Source organism: Heloderma suspectum, chromosome 1 (genome assembly GCF_057233095.1).
Source record: "Heloderma suspectum isolate Gila_16-S chromosome 1, 16-S_ref, whole genome shotgun sequence".
In the NCBI taxonomy this organism is placed as follows: Eukaryota; Metazoa; Chordata; class Lepidosauria; order Squamata; family Helodermatidae; genus Heloderma; species Heloderma suspectum.
In genome coordinates, this window is record NC_139458.1 from 387458635 (window position 1) to 387479638 (window position 21004).

Sequence of the window (21004 nt, forward strand, 5' to 3'; positions counted from 1 at the left end):
TGGCAGCCACGCATCCCTTGGACTCTAATGGTGTGCAAGTACACCACGCAAGCCATGATGCCGGTGCTGTCCAAGGGGACTTTCACAGTAGTGCCCTATCCATGTTTACTCGGAAGTATGTCCCGCTGTGTTCAGTTGAATTCACGCCCCAGTAAGCATCTTGAGGGCTGCACTAACGATCTCTTAAATACACCTTGTTTGAATTTGGCTGGTCTCAAGTTCTAGATTTAATTCACGCACAAGCTTCTTTAATTCTACAAGTGATGCTTAATTGTGGCTCTTGCAGTTCTTATGTCCAACATATATGGGGAAAGTGCATATTTTCCTTTAAATTACATTACATTTGGCTTCCTTCCACATCGTATCTTTTCTTAACGCAAGTACTGCCTGTCAGATGAAATGTGTTCATTGCATTGCTTGTGCAAAGGGCTGGTTTAGCAACATATCTAAATGCAGGAGTATGTGGCAACTGTCCTTCCCACGAGTTGGGGCCCATCATATACAGCAGTCAGAAGAAGGACTGGATCACATACTAGAAAAAGAAAGGCAAAACTGATGGGTGTGTTTTGCTGTCATGCATAGCCGGGAGTGTGGGTGGTGAGTGTCCTTTTTTCCTGGGACATTCCTGTTTGAAGTGGGAAACCCACCAAGCAGAATTGTACACCCTGTCCTAGTCACATGGTTGTCTTCCCTGCCAGGTAGAAGGAACAGTGCTGGCTGAAGTGTACTCTTGCAGTTAAATATATTATATTGAAAGAGTTCTCTGATCCACTAATAAAGATCTACATGGACAGGTCTGTAGATCAAATGTACTGGCCTTTTTGGCTTTTTGGTTTGTCCCATGCGATTGATGGGCTATACGGAGTAGGATATTGATCTCACCAAAGGAATTCCTTGTATTCTAAGTCCAGTAAAATAATCTACAAAGGTGTGTGTTGTGCATCCCAAACATGCCTTCTGGAATGGCACAAGAAGATTTGAATGTGATAGCAGCATGTCCTGTAAGTAGCTGAACTTACTGAACATCTTGTAATCTGGGGATGCTGAATCGCACTTACAGGTAGCATGGAGATTGGCTAGCACAAGTGAAAAATGTTGAGGACCAGAAAGCCTTGTGTTAGTGCTTGGTCCAACACATGTTCATGTGTGCACACACACAAACACATTCTCTCTGTGATTGAAGGTTACTTCTGATGATTTCCTGCTTATCAGAATTACATATTTAAAAGGCATGAAAGAAGCAGGCAGAAAATATGGAAAGTGTGTGTCTTCAGTGTCACAAAAGTCATAGACTGAGTATGATCTCCACATGTTGCAAAGCTCCTAGGACATTCTCCAGTGCTCTTGCTTCTCAGACTTGTATCTGAACTGTTAAAGCATGTGTCTTCAGCCATTGGGTTGTATCCAATGGTGGCTTCGTGCTAGTGGAAGGTGGGGTACCCAGTTTTTGCTGATCCTACCTACCTACTGCAGCCCTCCGTGCCATATTTCATACTGTTCCGATGAATTCTTCCTGCTCCCCTATACCTGGAGGAGCAACTATTCGAGGATCCAAGAAAATTGGGTGCCCAGACTTCCATGAGTGGAAATGCATTTCACCAGTGGAAAGCCACTTTTGGATGTAATCTAATATCTATAATATAGAGATAGTTATATTCTAAACATATATGTTCTAAAAATGGGGTAAAAGCCTTAATTTTTTTCATTTTATCAGAGAAAGATGCATTGTATTCTACAGCATCCAGTTTAAAGAGAAGGAAATAGATTATTAACTCAATCAGCTAGTATACATGTGTGGTAAATAGTATTATAGCTATCTTTACAGTGGTATATTTAAGAAACTTGGACTGCCATCCTAATTCCACTTACTGGAGAATAAGTCCTCCAGAACTCAAATATGAAATTGCTGATCTTCTAACCAAAATATGCAACATGTCCATAAGATCAGCCTCTATACCAGAAGACTGGAAGATGGCCAAAGTAACACCAATTATCAAAAAGGGATTCAGGGGGGATCTGGGAAATCACAGACTAGTTAGCTTAACGTCTGTTCTGGGTAAATTGGTTGAAGGCATTATTAAAGATAAAATTAGTAAGCATATAGAAGGACAAGCCCTGCTGAAAAAGAATCAGCATGGCTTCCACAAAGGTAAGTCCTGTCTCACTAACCTTTTAGAGTTCTTTGAGAGTGTTGATAAACATGCAGATGGGGTGATCTGGTAGACATTGTCTACTTGGACTTCCAAAAGGCTTTTGACAAAGTCCCTCACCAAAGACTCCTGAGTAAACTTAGCAGTCATGGAATAAGAGGACAGGTCCTCTTATGGATCATTAACTGGTTAAGGGTGCAATCCTGTCGGGATAGGCAGCCACCTCTGAACTCGGAGGCAACCACCTATCCAGTGCAGGGCAAGAGCAGCGTGGAGGGGATCTTCTCTGCGATTCAGCTGCCCTGTATTCGTGGCTAGACAGCTGTCTAGCCATGGAAAGTCAGAGCGAGGTGGTGGAGGCCGGACGACGCATAGGAAGCTTCGGAAAGGCACTTCTACCCACCCCCAGGAACGCCCCATTTTCACTGCCCTTACGAGTGCAGGGCCGATCCACGCTGCCTACAAAGCAGCGCAGGAGGGGTTGGAGGTTGGTTCTCAGGGAACCAACCTTGGAGCGCAGGCTCCAAGGCTGGTTCTCGAGAACCGACCTATGATTAGGCCGCCCAGCCACTGACTAGCAGCCACAGGATTGTGCCCTAAAGAACAGAAAGCAGAGAGTAGGAATAAATGGTAAATTCTCCCAATGGAGGGAAGTAAATAGTGGGGGGATCTGTATTAGAACCAATGTTTTTCAACCATAAATGATCTGGAATTAGGAGTGAGCAGTGAAGTGGCCAAGGTTGCCGATGACAGCAAATTATTTATGGTGGTTAAAACAAAAAGGGATTGTGAGGTGCTCCAAAAGGATCTCTTCAAACTAGGAGAATGGGCATCTAAATGGCAAATGACTTTCAATATAAGCAAGTGTAAAGTGATGCACATTGGGGCAAAACATCCTAGCCGGGAATTTTTTATAGCCTGATGGGATTTGAGCTAGCAGTGACAGACCAGGAAAGAGATCTTGGGGTTGTGGTGGACAGCTCAGTGAAGATGTCAACCCAGTGTGCGGTTGCTGTAAAAAAGGCAAACTCAATGTTAGGCATAATTAGAAAAGGAATTGAAAATAAAACTGCCAATATCATACTGTCCCTATACAAGTCTATGGTGCGACCACACTTGGAATACTGTGTACAGTTCTCGTCACCACACCTAAAAAAGATATTGTAGAGCTGGAAAAAGTGCAGAAAAGGGCAACTAAAATGATCAAGGGGCTGGAGCATCTCCCTTATGAGAGAAGGTTACAACAGCTAGAATTGTGCTGTTTGGAAAAAGGAGGGTAAGAGGAGACATGATAGAGGTCTACAAAATTATGCATGGTGTGGAGAATGTGGATAGGAAGACATTTCTCTCCCTCTTTCAAAATACTAGAACCCGGGGTCATCCTATGAAGCTGACTGAGGGGAAATTCAGGACAGATAAAAGCAAGTACTTCTTCACACAGTGCATAGTTAAACTATGGAATTTGCTACCACAGGATGTAGTGATGACACCAGTTTGGGTGGCTTTAAAACGGGGTTGGACAAATTCCTGGAGGAAAAGGCTCTCAATGGCTACTAGTCCTGATGGTTATGTGTTTCCTCCAGTACCAGAGGCAGTGAGCCTGTGTACACCAGTTGCTGGGTGGGAGTGTTCTGTTGCACTCATGGCGTGCTTGGGGGTTCCTGGTCAACAGCTGGTTGGCCACTGTGTGAACAGAATGCTGGACTAGATGGACCCTTGGTCTGATCCAGCATGGCTCTTCTTATGTTCTTAAGTCCCACTGAACTCAGGCAGATTTCTTTCACTGTAAATATGTTTAGGGTTATGCTGTCAAAATCATTTTTCCCAGGTAGATAGTTATGAAGGTTGTAACTTAATCTGCAGGGCCCAGAGGAGGATCAAGAACCTGAATCAGAACTGACTGTAACTCAGTTGAAAGAACTGCGTAAGCAGCAGCAGGCCAAGTTGGAGAAAACCATGCTGGGTGATGATTCTGATGAAGATCTAAAGGAAAAGAGAGAACAGAGAAATGAAAACAGTCAGAATAATGATTTGAGTTGTTCCTGGGGAATGGGTAAGCTATAATATATTGCTGCTAGACTCTTCAGTGGTGTAAGTTCAAGGAACTTGTTCTGCACTTGTATCTTCTACTTAATTGCAATGGAATTAGAAGCGAATTCCATGTTTACTTGTCGATAGGGTTATTCCATACCCAAAAGGTTGTCTCAAGGCTTTGTACATGTGGCTTTCTTCAGATATATGGATGAGGCCCATCTCCCACATTCCTAAATCATACTCTGTTTGATGTTTTTCATGCTCCCAACATAATAAAGCAGCACTATGGGACAAATTCATATTGTACATCTGTTCAGTTGTAGGAAATGTGTGGGAAATATCTGGATGCACGTATCAGTTTCTGTGCCAGGGAAATGGACTGGGACAGGAATGTAGGAAGCTGCACTGGTCCATCTAGTTCAGTATTGTCAATACTGACTGGCAATGGCTCTCCAGGCTTTCTGATAATCTTTTTCCAAACATACGTGGAGATGCCAGGGATTGAACCTGGAATATTTTGTATGCAGAGCACATACCACTGAGCTGTGGCAGCAGAAAAAGCACAACACAGGTTGGCATCACAGTTCCCAGATGTTCTCACTTTAACTCAGCTATGCATTAAATAAGCCCCAGTAAGGTTCTAACTTGCAGCAGATGAGCACTTTAAATACTTTTATACTGAGAACTGCAGTTGCTGTATTTTTTCTGTTCCTTAATTTAAAAATATTTTTAAAAACATGAATTAATCTGTTCTTAATAAACTTATGTCAACTTATTTATTCATTAGAAAAACTCAAGCCTTTACTGAAAGAATCAAGAAGTATATAAAATACTGATGTTACATTCCTGGAGTCTGATTTGTAATTCTAAAACAGAAGCATGATTATTTGTGTAAAGATCTTAATGTCTGGTATTCTGGGTATGTTAAGGTAGCCAAGGTGCTTTTAAAAAAACACCCTCAACCCTTTACAGCAGTCTTCCCCAGCCTGGTGCCCTCCAGATGTGCTGGATTACACCTCCTGCAATCCTCAACCAGCATGGCCATTGGCTGGCTGAGGATTGTGGGAGTTGTCGGAAACCAGGTTGGGGAAGGCTGCTTTTCAGCCCAGGTGTGGGCAACTTGTGGCCCTCCAAGGTGTTGTTGGACTGCAACTTCAGCGTCCCTCACCATTGGTTATGCTGGTTGGAGTTGCAGTTCAACAACATCTCGAGGACCACACATTGCCTTCCTCTGCTTTACAGCATAGGAAATTCAAGGCTTCAATTTTAGAATAGTTCATAAATTTATATTCCCCTGGATTTATTTGAAAATGAGTTACTTTATTCTTGCAGTTTCCTTTGGTTTGCTGCATACTCAAAAACTGAAATATGGGACTGTAGAAATGCTGTTCTAACAGTCTCTGATCTTAAACACTTGAGCCCCCTTATTTTGGTGTCTCTAAAATGGCATGATAAGGAGGCCTAGTTGTGGGTCCTCGGGATACAACTGGCACGGAACCAGAGGCAGCTACTGTCCTCCTGTATACCTATCCAGCCATCCCTCTCATCTCCAGAGCCTAGTTATATAACCGTAGAGTGTTAATGAACCTGAGGAGGACCTTCTGCTTGGCTTTCAATCAAATCCAGATTTATATCATACAGAAATATTTTGTCTTAATTATAATAGATGCTGCATTTTATTGGCTTCTGCTTCAATCCTTGATTTTACCTGCACTTACCTTTTAGGGGAAGATGCAGAGGAAGAGGATGGTGAAGAAAACCCAATTGCCATTGAGTTTCAGGAGGAGCAAGAAGCCTTTTATTTGAAAGATCCAAGAAAGGCATTGCAAGGTTTTTTTGATCGAGAAGGTACGTGTGCCATCTGTCATGCTTGTCCACTGGGTACATCACCTACTAGTGTTTAACTGAGCAAAGTGTTGCCACTCTTCTTTAGTTTGTATATATTGATTTATTTACTTAATTTATATACCGCTGTCCATATTTAAAAATATCTCTAAGCAGTTTTTAACTTAAATGCTGCATTTTGGCATAAATGCCCCCAAAGCAGCATACATTTCTCAATAAAAACTATTTAAAACACAACATATAGAAAAGCAGCAAAAATATTCTCATTGAACATACTTCAGATGGAGGGGTGTAGAGCAAGTGATCCCTGACTCGTCTCAAGGGGTGAACAAGATCACGCAGGATCAGATGGTCCTTTAAACACTCAGACCATTTACATTTTTTAAAGGTGATGGCCAGCAATTTGAATTGGCCCCAGAAACAAATTAGGAACCATTGTAGATTGTCCGGTTGTGGAATTACATCCTTGGAATAAGATGCTCCTGTAAGCAGCCTGGCCACAGCATTCTGCACCTGTTGCAGTTTCCATATGCTCTCCAAAGGTAGCCTACATAGAGCATGTTTCAGTAGTCTAATTGGCATGTGACTAAGGCATTTGACAGTGGCCAGATCACTGTGTTCCAGGAAAGGTTACAGCTTGTGCACCAATAAAAAGTTGTGCAGAGGTGCCTCTGGGCATCCAGGTACAAGGCTGGTCCAGCAGCACCCCCAAAATGCAAACCTGATTCTTCAGAGGGAGTACTGTACTCCCTGGATCAGCATTCCTACCAAAAGCACTTATTTCTTGTCTGGATTAAGTCTGTTTGCCCACATCCAGCCAATTAAAGCCCCTAGACACTGGTTTAGGATCACCACTGCTTTCTTGGAATCAGGTGGAAAGCTTCCTTGAGTGTCTTTTTTTGGTGGAAATGCAGGATAAAAATGAAATAAATGAAGGAGGGAGGGAGAGAGAGAGTTGGGTACCACCCACATATTGGTGACACCACCTCCAAATCTCTCGATGGCCTCTCCCGGTCATTTAGTGTAGATATTGAAGAGCTTGGGAGACAAGATACAACCTTGAATTCATCCAGATATAGACAGATAACCAATTTTGATGGATATTCTGGTGTTGGACTGATGTTGTATAGTGATGACACTAGAGTCAAGCCAAAAGGGTATATGGGGGCAGGAGGATATCAACTCATCACTTCCATCCAGTGCCTGATACTACCAAATACTGTCTCCTTCTATGCTGGCTGCAGTTGTCCCCTTGAACCTCCTTTCTGCAGGAAAAATAGAACAGTATAGCATGGATGGGGAGTTATTCCAGAGCATGGACAAATCCTGCCTAGTTATACCTTGGCTTGACTTGAGGGTATTAGTCTCTCAGAATGCTACTGTTGTTGGCCAGTGGCAACTCTGCTGCTCTCTTGGCCTTTACTACAAACATAGTTATAGCCACAGTAAAGCTAGAAACAAAGCTAAGTTTAGTATGTAAGCCCTCTTGTTTACATGAGGATGTTGCAATCTAAAACATACTTATTAGGAATAAGACCACTGAACTCAGTGAGACTTCTGAATCAGTGGGCATAGGATTATGATAGATGTTAGGCTGAAGAGTGTGGGATTTTATGCTGTATTGAAATTATTTTACAAACTCTTGCAACTAATAAAGAATAATATGTGAGTAGCAATTCACCTTCAGTATTGGTGAGGAGACCATTAATTTCCAAAATTTACATTAGATTGTCAGTTAAAGCTCCATTATCAAAATTAAGCATAGTCGCTGCATTATCCCTTGATCTGTACAAAGCCTTAGAAATACCTAAGCTTTGTTTGTAAAGCTTTGATCAAGCAACTATGTATTCACCAATCTAACTAAATGAAACCGAACACAGAGATCTGACTCATTTCAGGATAAGATCTATAAATGTCATTGGTATTAGGGTGATAGATGAGTTGAAGGCCTTATTGTTAATTGATAAATAAATCAGCCTTGTAACTCATTTAGAATGGACCTTTATGGATAGTTAACAGTATTTAACTATTAACTATTTACATGTTTGGAATCATTGATATCTCAGCCATTTGGGAAGCTTAACTGTGCAGTTAAACTTTAATCCATTCAATTAATTCTTAAAGGCTTTACGAAGAAGATACAGATTAATTTGCTAAATGTGATTAGGTTACCCATTTCACTGGAGATAAAATGTTTCTGGTAATGTTTACAAGTAAATCGGTTCCCACTCCCCTTTGTTCTTGTTTTTCCTAGGTGAAGAATTAGAATATGAATTTGATGCCCATGGAACTGGCACCTGGCTTTGTAGGGTGAAGTATGTATACTATGTGATATGTTTGTGGAGTTATGTCTTTCTATCAGTTAGAGAGGCTGAAGATGGTGGTATGTCCCATATATCTAGAATTGGATTTGAGCACTAAAATTGAAATGTAAAAATCAATTGCAGCTTTATTTATTGTCTGTTACATTCTAGCACTGTCAGATATTGACTACTGACTGCAGTGGCTCTTCATTTAGCCCTGCACTAAGTGTGTCTAGAACTGAAAAATAATTTGGAAAGAACTGAGCAGTTTGTCTTTCAAACCAGCAAAGAATTTACTTGTTCAATTCAATTCAATTTGATGTCTAACATACCATTGTCACTATAAACGTTTGGCCACAATAGTTCAGATTTCAGCCGAGGTTCACTTGGTAGTGTTGGGGTAAGGTGTAAGGAAGCCAAGATAGCAATCGATACACAAGGGATGGCTGAAAAGTTGTCCACCCAATTCCAGTCTATTCTGTTTAAGCTGAAAATGTTTGAACCACCCGCTCACAACAAAGTAATGCATGACACATGTAAATGATTGTCACTGATGACTTACAAAAAATCATCTCTAGTCTCTTTTAAAGCATAGGATTATAGTACTGATACTGATAACTAGCTATCTACAGGAAGATAGAATCCAAAAAGGTTCTGGTTCTGCCTAGTTTGTGGTGTTTGATTCCATATAAAATACAGGGCTAAATGAAGAGCCACTGCAGTCAGTAGTCAATATCTGACAGTGCTAGAATGTAGCAGACAATAAATAAAGCTGCAATTGATTTTTACATTTCAATTTTAGTGTACTTTGGAACAGTAATTATTTGTTTCTCAAATCCAGTGTTCTCCCTCCTTGATTATTATTTATTTATAATATTTATATGCTGCCTTTCCACAAATGTCACCAAAGTGGTATACAATAATTCAAAGAAAAACTATAATACATAAAAAGTAATTAAACCATATTTAAACATTAAAATCCCTGCTCACAACTTAAAGCGCCAAATTAAAGAAGTGTATCTTAACTCCTTTCTGAAAAGCTGAGAGAGAGTGGGGATCAATCTTAGCTCTGAAGGGACAGCACTCCACAATTTGGGAGCAACTCAGGAGAAAACCCTTTCATGAATGTCCAACAAATGGACATCTACAAGCAGGATTTATTAAGATCTGCAGATCTTAATAACTGAACAGGTCCATAATGAGACAAGCAGTCCTTCCGATAGCTCGGCCCTAAGCTGTTTAAAGCCTTAAAGGTTAAGACCAACACCTTGAATCGAGCCCAGAAAACAAATGGCAACTGGTGCAGATCTTTCAAAATAGGATTGATATACTATAAGGTGCACCAGTTAGCAGCGCAGCTGCTGCATTTTGCACCAACTTAAGCTTATGGACCCTTTTCAGGGGTAGTCCTACATAGAGTGCGTTGCAGTTGTCTAACTGCAGTGTAACCAAGGCATGAATAATTGTTGGCAGATAAGACTAATTCAGGAATGGTCGCAGTTGGCACACCAAATGTAACTGCGCACTCTTTGCCTCTGCTGCCACCCAAGAATCCAGGGGCAGTGTGGAGTCAAGGAGCAGCCCCAAGCTCTGAACCTGACCTTTCATGGAGAGTGCAACTCCTTCCAGAACAGGATGAATCTCATCCCCAAGCCAGGCTTTCTATTGATCAACAGCACCTCCTTCTTGTCTGGATTTAATCCCAGCTTGTTCACCCTCATCCAGCCCATTATCAATCCCAGGCAATGTTCAGTGGTATCAACCACTTCCTTGGAGTTAGGTAACAAAGAGCAGTAGAGCGGAGTGTTGGCAGCATATTGATGGCACTTCCTTTTAGAGTTTTAGAGTGCTGGAGACCTCTCCCAGCAATTTCATATATGTACTGAATAACAAAGTAGACAAGATAGAATCTTGTGGGACACCATAGGACAATGTCCATGGCACCAAAGAGAAGTCCCTCTGTTGGCCTGATTTTTGGGGTCAATAGTAGTAGTTTCAGGGAAGGGACCACCCCCACCCCAGCCCTCTGCCATTGTGAGAGTGTTCACCACCCTTCTCTCCCCCACTATCCCACCTCAATGTTTACTGCCACTATCTCCATTTTTGGTTATTACTACATCTGTTTCCTCAATTAGTTACATGAGCTAGTTGGGGGGCATGTAGTGAGCAAGATGACACCATGTATCCACTCAGATTTGGCTACATAATGATGTCCCTGATGGCAAACAAAGTCCTCACTGAATAGGCAAACATGTAACATTTTTATGCTATTGCCAAAAATCGCTGAGTATGGGAGGCACTTCTTTGATATTCCCGAAAGTGTTTATGAAGCACCACTTCCTTCTTTCTTTCCAGCCCTAATTATATCTCCTACAGGTCTTACAATGCTTCATAGCCATTGAGGTGCTTCATATCCAATGAGGCAGAGGCTATTTGGAAGAACAGTTCTGAATCGTACACATGCTGACACTAAACGGACATTTCAGGCCATCATTGACCTTGCTTTGTACTGTACCCTTCTGAATTGAATAGACTGCCGATAGATGATGCTTCAGGGAAGCAGCTTGTGGCTGAGGCTATGCATTCAGGGAAGAAAAAAGAAGCAATGATCCAGTGTGCATTGGAAGCCTGCAGGATACTGGATGCGAGGGGTGTGCTCCGGCAGGAGGCAGGTAGGTTAACTGTCCCAATGCTTTGGCCATGCATATGTCTTTGAGGAAGGAGTCTTATTGCCAAGAGGCTTTGTAAACTTAAATAATGTGAGGTATATAATCTGTGAGGTAACCCTAAGCGTTGTTTTCTTTAAAAACAAACAAACATTTGTATCTCTTTCTACAATGAGCTCAGGGTGGTATGCATGGTGCTATCCCATTTTATTTTCACAACAGCTTGGTGTGAACTTTACATTTATGTGTCCATTATGTACTTGATTTTTTTTTTAGAAATGATATGAAATTGATTACACCAGTAATGCGGATGGATTATTGGTTTCAAACTATCTTTAATGTCCTTTATTTTCATCTTAGTATCCCGAAAAAGAAAAGCAAAGAACTGGGAAGAGGAAGATTTCTATGATAGCGATGATGACACATTCCTTGATCGGACAGGAGTTATTGAGCAGAAACGGCTCAATAGAATGAAGAAAGCTGGAAAGATAGATGAGAAGCCAGAAACATATGATTCATTGGTAAGAACAACTTCAGCCAGTGATCCATGAGGTTTGGCCAGCCTTGTTAGTGAGATAGAATTCTGTGATATCACTCTAAGCTTTGGAGGTGTACTAAACACCTTCAAGGCCCAGCACAACTGCTGCAGTATAAGCCCCCACTCTTCACTGGTGGCGGGGGTGGGGGGGCTTGGCAAGCAGTGTCTTCTTGCTGCTCATCACACATCTCTGAGGCTCAGTGCATGGGCACCTAGGTTCTCCACCAGAGCCTGGAGGAGAGGAAGGGAAGCTCCATGACCTAGCCTGGAGGCTTAGAAAGCAGCAAGATGTCTTGCTATCTTTGGATGCTTTCCAAAGTCAGCACAGGGTCTAGCAGCTTCCTCTGTCTTTCTCCAGGTATCTTACCAGAATTTTAAAAAATGACTTCAGCTATCACAAAATGGTAAATCATCAATCACAAATTTGCTGCTACTGAGGGGAAGGGAGATGTCTGTCCTCCAACATTTTATTGGTTTAGTAACAAATGCCTGAGGAGTAGCCATATTAGTTTGTTGTAGCCAAAACAATAAACCATCTGGACTTATCCTAAAGCTTAAGAATATAACACACATGTGCGCGCACACATACTCAAAACTAGCAAATAAGCTTTTGGGGGCTAGAGTCTGCTCTGCCAGCTGCATAAAGTGGCCTTCTAAATTGGCCGGGCAGAGTTAAAATAAGTTATTTAGAACGTCTGTTTAAATGAAGTGTTTGCCTAGTGCCAAAAAACAACAAAGTTGGTGCCAGGCAAACCTTTCCAGGGAGAGCATGCCATAGTTGGTGTGCCACTATACTTCTTTGCTTTTTCAATTTTAAATTGAGTTGCTGCATTTTTATCTTAAAGGTTTTTTAAAGCCATCATAGATGCACATATCTTTCCAACTGGCTGTTTTTTTCTGTAGGTTGCAAAATTTAATACAACTGAGAGAGAGCTTTCTGAGATAGCAGAAAAGCTGAAATCTTCAAGGACAAGTAAGTTCATATTTTTGATTTAAAATTTGGCGAGGGTAGCATATGGGAACAAGGCATAATGTGTGTGTATATGTATACCTTACAGATTCTTGATCATTTTAAATATTGTGGAATTCAGATAAGGCCAAGCTTATAGGTCATGTGGGCGTGTTATTTTGGAACCAACCCAACAAGCAGACTAGTTACACAAAGTCAGGCCAGAGCTACTAGAGGTACAACTGATAGATATAGGGCCTTTTGAAGAACTTTGCATTGACTAATATTTACATACAACAACAGAAATGTAGTTTATTAGACTTACTTGTTGAGCAATGAGAAGGGAATGGAAGATCAAAGACTGCTGACGTAGTCTGCCATGTTGTTTTTTTTGTAGGGTGTAATTGTAGAATGCTGAACATGTGGGGGTTGGTGGAAATCTTCACTCAAGATAGTGTACACACAGTCATATATTGCATTAAATGCATGGTAGGGATTGATCCTGGTCGATTTTCATTATTCTCTCTCATTTTAAGAGGCTGTCATGCCAAATCCACAACTGCTTTTTGTTTTCTTCATTGACTTTCAAATTAAACTTTAAATATTTGTACAGATTTTTTTTTAATTTCTGGTTTTGGCAGACAGTCTCATAAGGGACCAGCCACTCACCTATACCTCCTCTACCATGTTCTCAGAAGGGTAAGGAAGGCACACCTACATTTAGAAGTATTGCTATCTGTCAGTTTATGGTTAGGCTATGGTGGGACCCCAAAGCCTGATTGATGATGCATGCCTTAGGTGGCATTGTCTCAGTCTGGTCCTCTCTTCTATAGCAAAGGAAGAAGCAGGGAGGCAAAGGCAAGCTGTTTTTGTGCTTTTAAAAAGTGCATATGCACTCTTCAGCTGTATCTCTGGCTACTACTGTGCTAGGCAAAGGGAATATTGTTGAAAAAGCAATACTTCCAGGCAAATCTACATGGACTCTATTTGAGAAGGTATAGTGTTTATTGCATCTGCTGCTCAGCATGGTGCTGTTGCTGCTATTATTCTGTAGATGAACTTCGCAGTTAGAGTTGATGTTCATTCAGTCAGGTTCTTTCCCCTCCTGTATATTCTATCCCAGATAAACAAGCCTCTTTCCTTGGGAGAAAAACCTGATTGAGAACTCAAGAGTAGAGATGGGGGTAATACAGAACGGTAACTTTCAAGTCGCAAAGCATAGGAATGTAATATCATTCACTTAGGCTAACAGTGGCCACTGAATTTTTATCTTCACTTAAATTGGTATGTCATGTTCATCATGCTGGCAGGTAAGAGATTACTGAAATAGATACGTTGATGGTAACTATTGTTGTCATTGCATTGGGTGGTCTCTACTGTTGCATATAAGCCTTTGTACGCTTTTTGCAGCTCTTTCTGTGAGTGCTTAAACTCACAACCCTGTAGGGTAGTAGTGGAGAGGGATAGCTGAGTGAGTGAGAGGCTGCATTGCTATCCCTCCCTCCCTTCCTCTCAGTGTACTTTTAGAGATTAAGGGTGCAATCCTATGGGGATAGTCGACCACCTCTGAACTTGGAGGTGGCCAACTATCCAATGCAGAGCAGGCAGAGCACAAAGGGGATCCTCTCCTCTGCGGTCTAGCAAGGGCATTTTGGAGCTGGGGTGGGGGAAGGAGAGGCCAGATGGTGCATAGGAAGCGTCGTAACAGTGCTTCTGCGGTTTCCTCCCCTCCCCACCCCCAGGAACACCCTTTTCACCTGCTCCACGCTGATTTTATGAGTGCGGAGCCAGGGACAAACTGCACTGCCTATGAGGCAGTGAGGGAGGGGGCAGGGAGTCAGGTTTCTGGGAACCGAAAAATCCTATGGCTATCTAGATGCTGTCTAGCAGCCATAGGATTGCACTCTAAGTGAATGTCAGAAAGGCATTGAGACAGTTCACAGACAGCTTTTTAAAATGCTTCTAAATAAACTATGGATGGATCCACTTGATGAAACTTCCTTTGACTGCAGCTGTATTAAAAACAGGAAATAGATTCTCCAATTCTTAATACATATTTTTTGACAGCTAAGCTGGTGTGAGGTAACTTAACATGAAGTATCTATGCCAAGGAAATAAATCTTCTGATGATATGAATTTTAAGGACTATGGACACATGACTACCTAAAGACAATGAAAGCCACCTTTGGTTATGCAGGAGAAAGAGATCTGCAAGGCTGTGCACCTGACACAGACCTTCAATATGTAGTACAATTAATGTATTTCTGTGTTTTGAGGTCCCAAATATTTCTCACTTCACTCTGCTGTACCTGTGGACGCACATAAATGCAGTAGAGCATATTGCTTACTTTAATTTACAGTTACAGCTAAATATTGTATTATAAATTGAAGTTATACATTAGCAGGCTTTTAATAAATCTACAGAGGAATTAGGATTAAAATTCTTTTAAAGAGCGTGCAGTCCTATAAGTCAGCTGTAGCTGCAGCAGGATAAACAATGTCAGTGACACCAAGAATTCTTGGGGAAACAGCCTGTGCTGTATTTTGCCACAGAATCCCTGCTGTTAGCCATTCCAGTTGTATGGCTGGAAGTTCTGTGGGTGCGACTCAAGGAAGTCATTGTCCAATAGTTTTTACATAGGACAAAAGCTGATAACACCTCTTTGGCTTTTGTCAAGGCCTTTGTTGAAAACAAGCTAATTAAAACCCTTAACAGTGCAAAATCAGTGTCATCTTGATTGCAGGGGCTGTGGGCCTTTAATGGTGGGAGGGGCAGAGACCACCCAGGAGTCGTATAAAGAAAAGGAACTCTTTCTTCAGGCACCGCCAAACTGCCTCCCTTTATTAAACAAAAACCTTTCTGAGCCGCTTCCCTTTGTTGTGGCTGGCTGCTCTCCTCCTTTGTGATCTTCTGCAGTGGCTGTTGCTGCTGTGGCTGTGCAGTAGCTTCATCTTTTCAACCGCGCATGCCTTGGAAGCTTCAGAGGCTGCCTGGCTGCTCTGGGCAAGCTACTGCCTCAAGGCACATTTTTTAAAAAATATCAAATTTGCTCAGCGCAAGTGCTGAGCCTGAGTTCTCCAGTTGGAGAAGGCCCCTTCCCTCCGCAAGGGAGCGAGTCTTTTGTTCAATGGGGTTGTCACCCATAAGGGTATTGCTGGCTGGGTCATTGGCTGAGCCAAGCCAGAAATCGTTCAGCTAAAAAAGAGGCAGGAAAGGGGGAGAGATAAGGGAGTGAGAGTGTGTGTGTGCGCACTGTCCTCGTGCTGGCTTGCTTACTTGCTATCTATTTTTCTGTTTACCTTGAGGAGCCAGCCCAGTTCAGCACAATACTGGTATGTAAACTTCTTTAAATAGGATGTGGGGAGGTGGAGGAGATGATGATGATGATGATGGTGATTATTATTATTATTATTATTATTATTATTATTATTATTATTATTGCTCTCCCACCCACCACCCATCTTGTTATTTTAAATCTGCCAGAAATTTTTAAATCTCTGCCACACATGACTTTCTGTGTTGTTATATACTCTGGAGAAATTGAGGTAGGTGGGGGGGGGGGGTGCGTGTGTGTGTGTCTGTGTGTATGTAAGAGAGGGGGGTAGGGGTTAATGGGAGCAATCCTATATGTAGAGCAATTCTTTAAGTCTACTAAGAAGTACATTTCACTGAATTCAGTGGGATTTACTCCCATGTGAGTATGCATAGGGTTGAAGCCCTAAGGAAAGGAGATAGATGTGTCTCTGTGTAAATGCCTTGTTGTGTGAGCATGTGTGCTTTTGTGTGGGCTGTGTTGTCTGATTCTTCTCTCCAACCCCCCAGCTCTGCACACACTCGGCACTCATGATTTCAAAGATAGTTGATTCAGTTTCCTTCTCTGCAATGTGGATTGTTGTTGAAATGAAAAACATGTGGCTTCAAAGGAGTGCTTTTGCATGGGTTGTTGTTGTTAAAACATGCAAAAGGATGGAATTTGAACATTCTGAGAACTTGGTGCTATGTCTGACTGTGGGTTACAGCAGCACTACAAGTAGTCTATAGTTGTTATAGCCATATTGTTCTGAGGGACAGTAGCGTATGACATCACTGCAATGTAGTACAGGGTTGTTATCTAGTTGGCTAGTGGCTTGGGTTGGTTTTGTTTATTTGTTTTTAGGGAAATGCAGTCAGGTGGCAAGTGGGGGCGGGAGTAGGTAGGACTGTGAAGTAATCCATGGAAAGGATACTTACGTTTATTTCCTTCATTAAATTTCTTTCTGTTTATAAGACACACACACACACACACACACACACACATGCCATATGTACCATATAAAACCTGAAAATCCCCATAGTAACCCATGTATCTGATGAAGTGGGCTGTAGTCTAGGACAGCTTATGCCAGAATAAATGTGTTACTCCACAAGACGCTTAATTGTTTTTGCTACTAATAAAGTTTCGTTGAGTTGATGTGCATGCAGAAGATAGAGGCATATGGGTGGGGTGTATGAGAAGCAAGAGGTTTTACATATTTTGAATGTTTAGTATGAGTTTTAAAAGTTATCAGTCTTCATGCTCCCTCCCCAGAGTGTGTATAAGATAAATACTCAAATGGAGTACAGCATGCTTCTCCTGTCTAGTGCACATGAATGTAAATAAGTGCACACAGTAATGCGATGCACAGATGGCCATTTTACATGCTTGGGAGGCTTATTATGAACATAGTGTAAGACCATTATGTTTTTGTAGTATATAATTATTTACTTCATTTTATTGCATTTATGTTCTGCCTTTCCTCCCCATTTCTCCCCTCACAACAAAACTGTGAGGTAGGTTAGACTGAGAGGTAGTGACTGGCCCAGCTCCTCCTGTGAGAAATGGGAGGCATTTGCTGGTCCTGCTCAGGCAGCAGAATGTCTTTGGCCAGCAGTGGCCATGTATGTGGGTGTCCTGTTTGGCTGTTGCATCTGAATGAGGCTGTGAGTCTGCTTCTTTCATGTGTGTGAGTGTGTGGATGAGAGAGAGTATCAGTGTATGTTTACGTGTTCTGTGTCGGTGTGCTGTATGTGGTAAAAGGAAAAGCTTGTGTTTGTATTTGAGTGTTCTACCATGGAAGAGTTATAAGTCTTTTGCTTCCAGGAAAGCATGGAAGATGATTTCCACAGAAATGTGTAGTGAAAAATGTTTTTGCATTATTATTGTGCGTTGTTGACTCTGTGTGTGTGTGTGTGAGAGAGAGAGAGAGAGAGAGAGAGAGAGAGTTCAGTATTGGGGGCAAAGTAGAAGGCTCACTGCAGACGGCTACCCTGGGGCTCATCATGGCCTTGAGCTGGCCCTGGCTGTGTGGTTCTGAGAATATCAAAGTAGCAGTAGCCGTATCATGATATTGTTTGATTGTGTGACATGTGCGCGCGCACACGCACACATACACACCACTGTTCAGTCATGATTCTCTGTGGAATGGGAGTTGTTTCTGGAACAAGGAGTGCTTTTGTGTGGCTGTGATTCCTATCCCCCTCCTTTGCATGTACAACCTTAAAGTTTATGTGCCTCTGTTCTTCCTTTCTGTGGTATGGGTTGCTGGCTGTTGGGGATTCAAAGATTGGTCCACCTCTTGTGACCCATTGGTTCCGCTTCTGCTGACTGTTCCTCCTCTGCCGCCCCAGGCACAGTCAGATTAGCCATGAGGCTCCACTGCTTGATTGTCTAACTCAAATACATTTATTGCAGAAATATTAACAGCATTTATTCTCTCTTCCTCCCACAAATGAAAGACTAAGCCAAGTGTGACCACATGATTAGATTAAGCTTCTTGCCTTTTTAAAGAAGCTGATCAAATAAAATTCACAAATTCAGTTCTGCAAAAGAGGATGAGTGTTCAGATTACATCTAGTGGTAAAAACATACATTTCATTCTGGGATAAGAAATGTCAAGAAGTCCAAGTGATAACACACTTCTGGCATGATCTTCCATTTCCTTACCCCTTCCTCCATTCTCTCCTCTGTATGTGGATGTTTCCTGCTGCTAACTTCTCTCCTCATTAACATCCCTTTTGTGAGAGAGCTGCACTTGAAGAACAGCTGCATAATGGGCTAACTTAAGCTGCAGTCCTATACCCACTTGCCTGGGAGTAATCTCCATTGAATTTGATGGGTCCTGTGTAGAAATGTATGAGCTTGCACTGTTAGTAGCATTTTTTTTACCATACATATATACCCAAATCACAGAATCAAAGCATATTTCTAGTTTTTTTAAATGGGAATGGGGAATATTGCTAAGAAAGAGAATAGATTTAAGAACACTTGGATGTAAGAACAGTTAGTTGAAAGTTTTTTAATAACCTCAGTAATACATTTGAGGTAGTGTAGTCAATAGGGTTTTTAAAAGATACTCCCTGTTGCCCTCAGATTGTTTCTTGGGTATCCATTGATGTCTTCTGTTCCCTGTTGATTACTAAAACTTGGATAATGTATTATCCATATATTTGGATGGCATGACTGTTTTATATACTTCCTCTAGCACAATCCCAGTCAGCAGCTCAGGATTCCTTGGATGAATTCATGACAGAAATAAGATCAGAATGTGCCTTAGACAGCGTGACACGTAAAAAGCTTCACTTGCGGACCTTTGAACTGAGGAAGGAACAGCAGCGATTGAAAGGATTGATTAAGATTGTTACACCTGCATCTATGCCAGAGCTGAAATCCCAGTGAGTTTTAATGGTACAGAACAGTAACTGTGTCCTGTCCTTTTTAAGCTTTAGTATTCTGACACTGATTGGATTCGAACAATATGATAACCCACACTGACATCGTTGGTTGTCATGTCGTTGAGCATTTTCAAATCCACCATGGCTTATTTTGCTGAAATAAGCCACTCTGATAACCCACAGTCTGCAGTAAGTGGTTATTTAACCCACCATGGGTTATCCTGTAGCTTGGCACTCCACTGTGGGTAAAGGGCATCAGCCAGAAAGCCGCTTGGCAAGAGCAGCAGAAACCCTTGCCGCTCTTGCCCAATGGGGTGTGATCACCATTCGCGATTGTGCTCAACCTGCTGCCCATGCCCGCTTCCCGCCTGGTCACAGTTGGGCTCCCATTTTCCTTTATTTTCCTAGCCCAAAATGGGGCTTGGGTAGATAAAGAAAAATCCAGAAATTGGGGGTGGGGAGGTAAAATCCACCCCCACCAAGGACTATGGGGGCAACACAGTCCTTGGTGGGGGAGTGGGATTTCACCCCACCCCCAGTTTTCACGAGGACAGATTTGAAAAGGTGATGTAATTGAATGGAGCAACAAGCTCCATTGGCTTGTGTTGTATTTTCAAAGTGCCCCTCATGAAAATCTTGCAAAGTGGGGTGGACTTACCACCTCTGCTTTTCTTCACCCCACTTTGACAGACCAGGTTTCCAGCAGGGTGACACATCCTGCCGGGCTTGGCAGAGACACAGAGGGTTCCCCAACACTGGGGCATGATCACCACCACCACCACCACACACTGCCTTCAGCCCAAAGAAGGCATATTCCCCACTGCCCGGCCAAAGATCACTCCGGTGGCCTGCATTTTAAAAGTCAAGCTGTGCAAGTGATCTTCAGCTGAGTGGAGGGAAATGCCATTTGGGGGGGTGAAATTCACCCCCAAACACACATGCACCAAGGACTGCGGGGGCAACACAGTCTGCGCGGGGTGGATTTCACCCTCCCACCCCCAGTTTTCATGAGGAGAACTTCAAAATCTAATGTAAGTGAATGGAGCAGTGAGCTCCATTCACTTAAATTAGATTTTCAAAATTATCGTGAAAATCGGGGATGGGGGGACAAAATCTAACCCCCTGCTGAGGACTGTGCTGCCCCCACAGTCCTTGGCGGGGGGGGGGGTGAATTTTGCCTTCACTCCCAATTTCCGGATTTTTCTTTATTTACTCAAGTCCCATTTTGTGTGGAATGGGGCTGGGGAAATGTTTAAAAAGGGGACCCAAAGGGGTACTTAGTGGTAGACAAGTTAGGTCTGCCATCAGGTGCCCTAGGATGCAGGCTGGAGGACTTAGGGGGAGAGGGGCGAGGGGGGTGGGGGTGCTACCCACAGTATCTTATTTGCCTGATCATGTGACGGGCACAGGGCTTATAAACAACTGTGAGTAGCTTATAAGCCACCCTGGCTCAAAGTAACATCTGAACGTGGCCTTTGACTACCAGGTGTCATCTCTGCAATACGTTCTATGTACAACAGCCATGATGTGTCGTTGTTGTTCAGTCATTCAGTCATGTCCAACTCTTCGTGACCCCATGGACCATAGCACGCCAGGCCTTCCTGTCCTGCGCTCTCTCCTGGAGTGTGCTCAAGTCCATATTCATTGCATCGGTGATGCTATCTAGCCATCTCATCCTCTGCCGTCCCCTTCTCCTTTTGCCTTCAATCTTTCCCAGCATCAGAGTCTTTTGCGGTGACTTTTCTCATCGCATTAGGTTGCCAAAACATTTGAGCTTCAGCTTCAGTATCTGTCCTTCCAATGAGCACTCAGGGTTAATTTCCTTTAG

The 21004-nt window shown here is 42.4% G+C and overlaps 1 protein-coding gene across 5 annotated transcripts in view; it reads left to right on the forward strand.

The window, feature by feature from the left end:
• Positions 1–21004, forward strand: part of SLC4A1AP (solute carrier family 4 member 1 adaptor protein) — a 34318-nt gene that overhangs the window by 637 nt on the left and 12677 nt on the right. For all 5 annotated transcript variants that reach the window (XR_014786893.1, XM_084828539.1, XM_084828538.1 and 2 more), the window contains exons 2-8: positions 4014–4203; positions 5910–6032; positions 8284–8344; positions 10865–11004; positions 11359–11519; positions 12440–12509; positions 18987–19176. Coding sequence is in view for 4 of the 5 variants with exons in the window: in XM_084828539.1 (XP_084684665.1) it covers positions 4014–4203; positions 5910–6032; positions 8284–8344; positions 10865–11004; positions 11359–11519; positions 12440–12509; positions 18987–19176 (935 nt within the window). In the remaining variant the exon portion in view is untranslated. The remainder of the gene's footprint in view (positions 1–4013; positions 4204–5909; positions 6033–8283; positions 8345–10864; positions 11005–11358; positions 11520–12439; positions 12510–18986; positions 19177–21004) is intronic.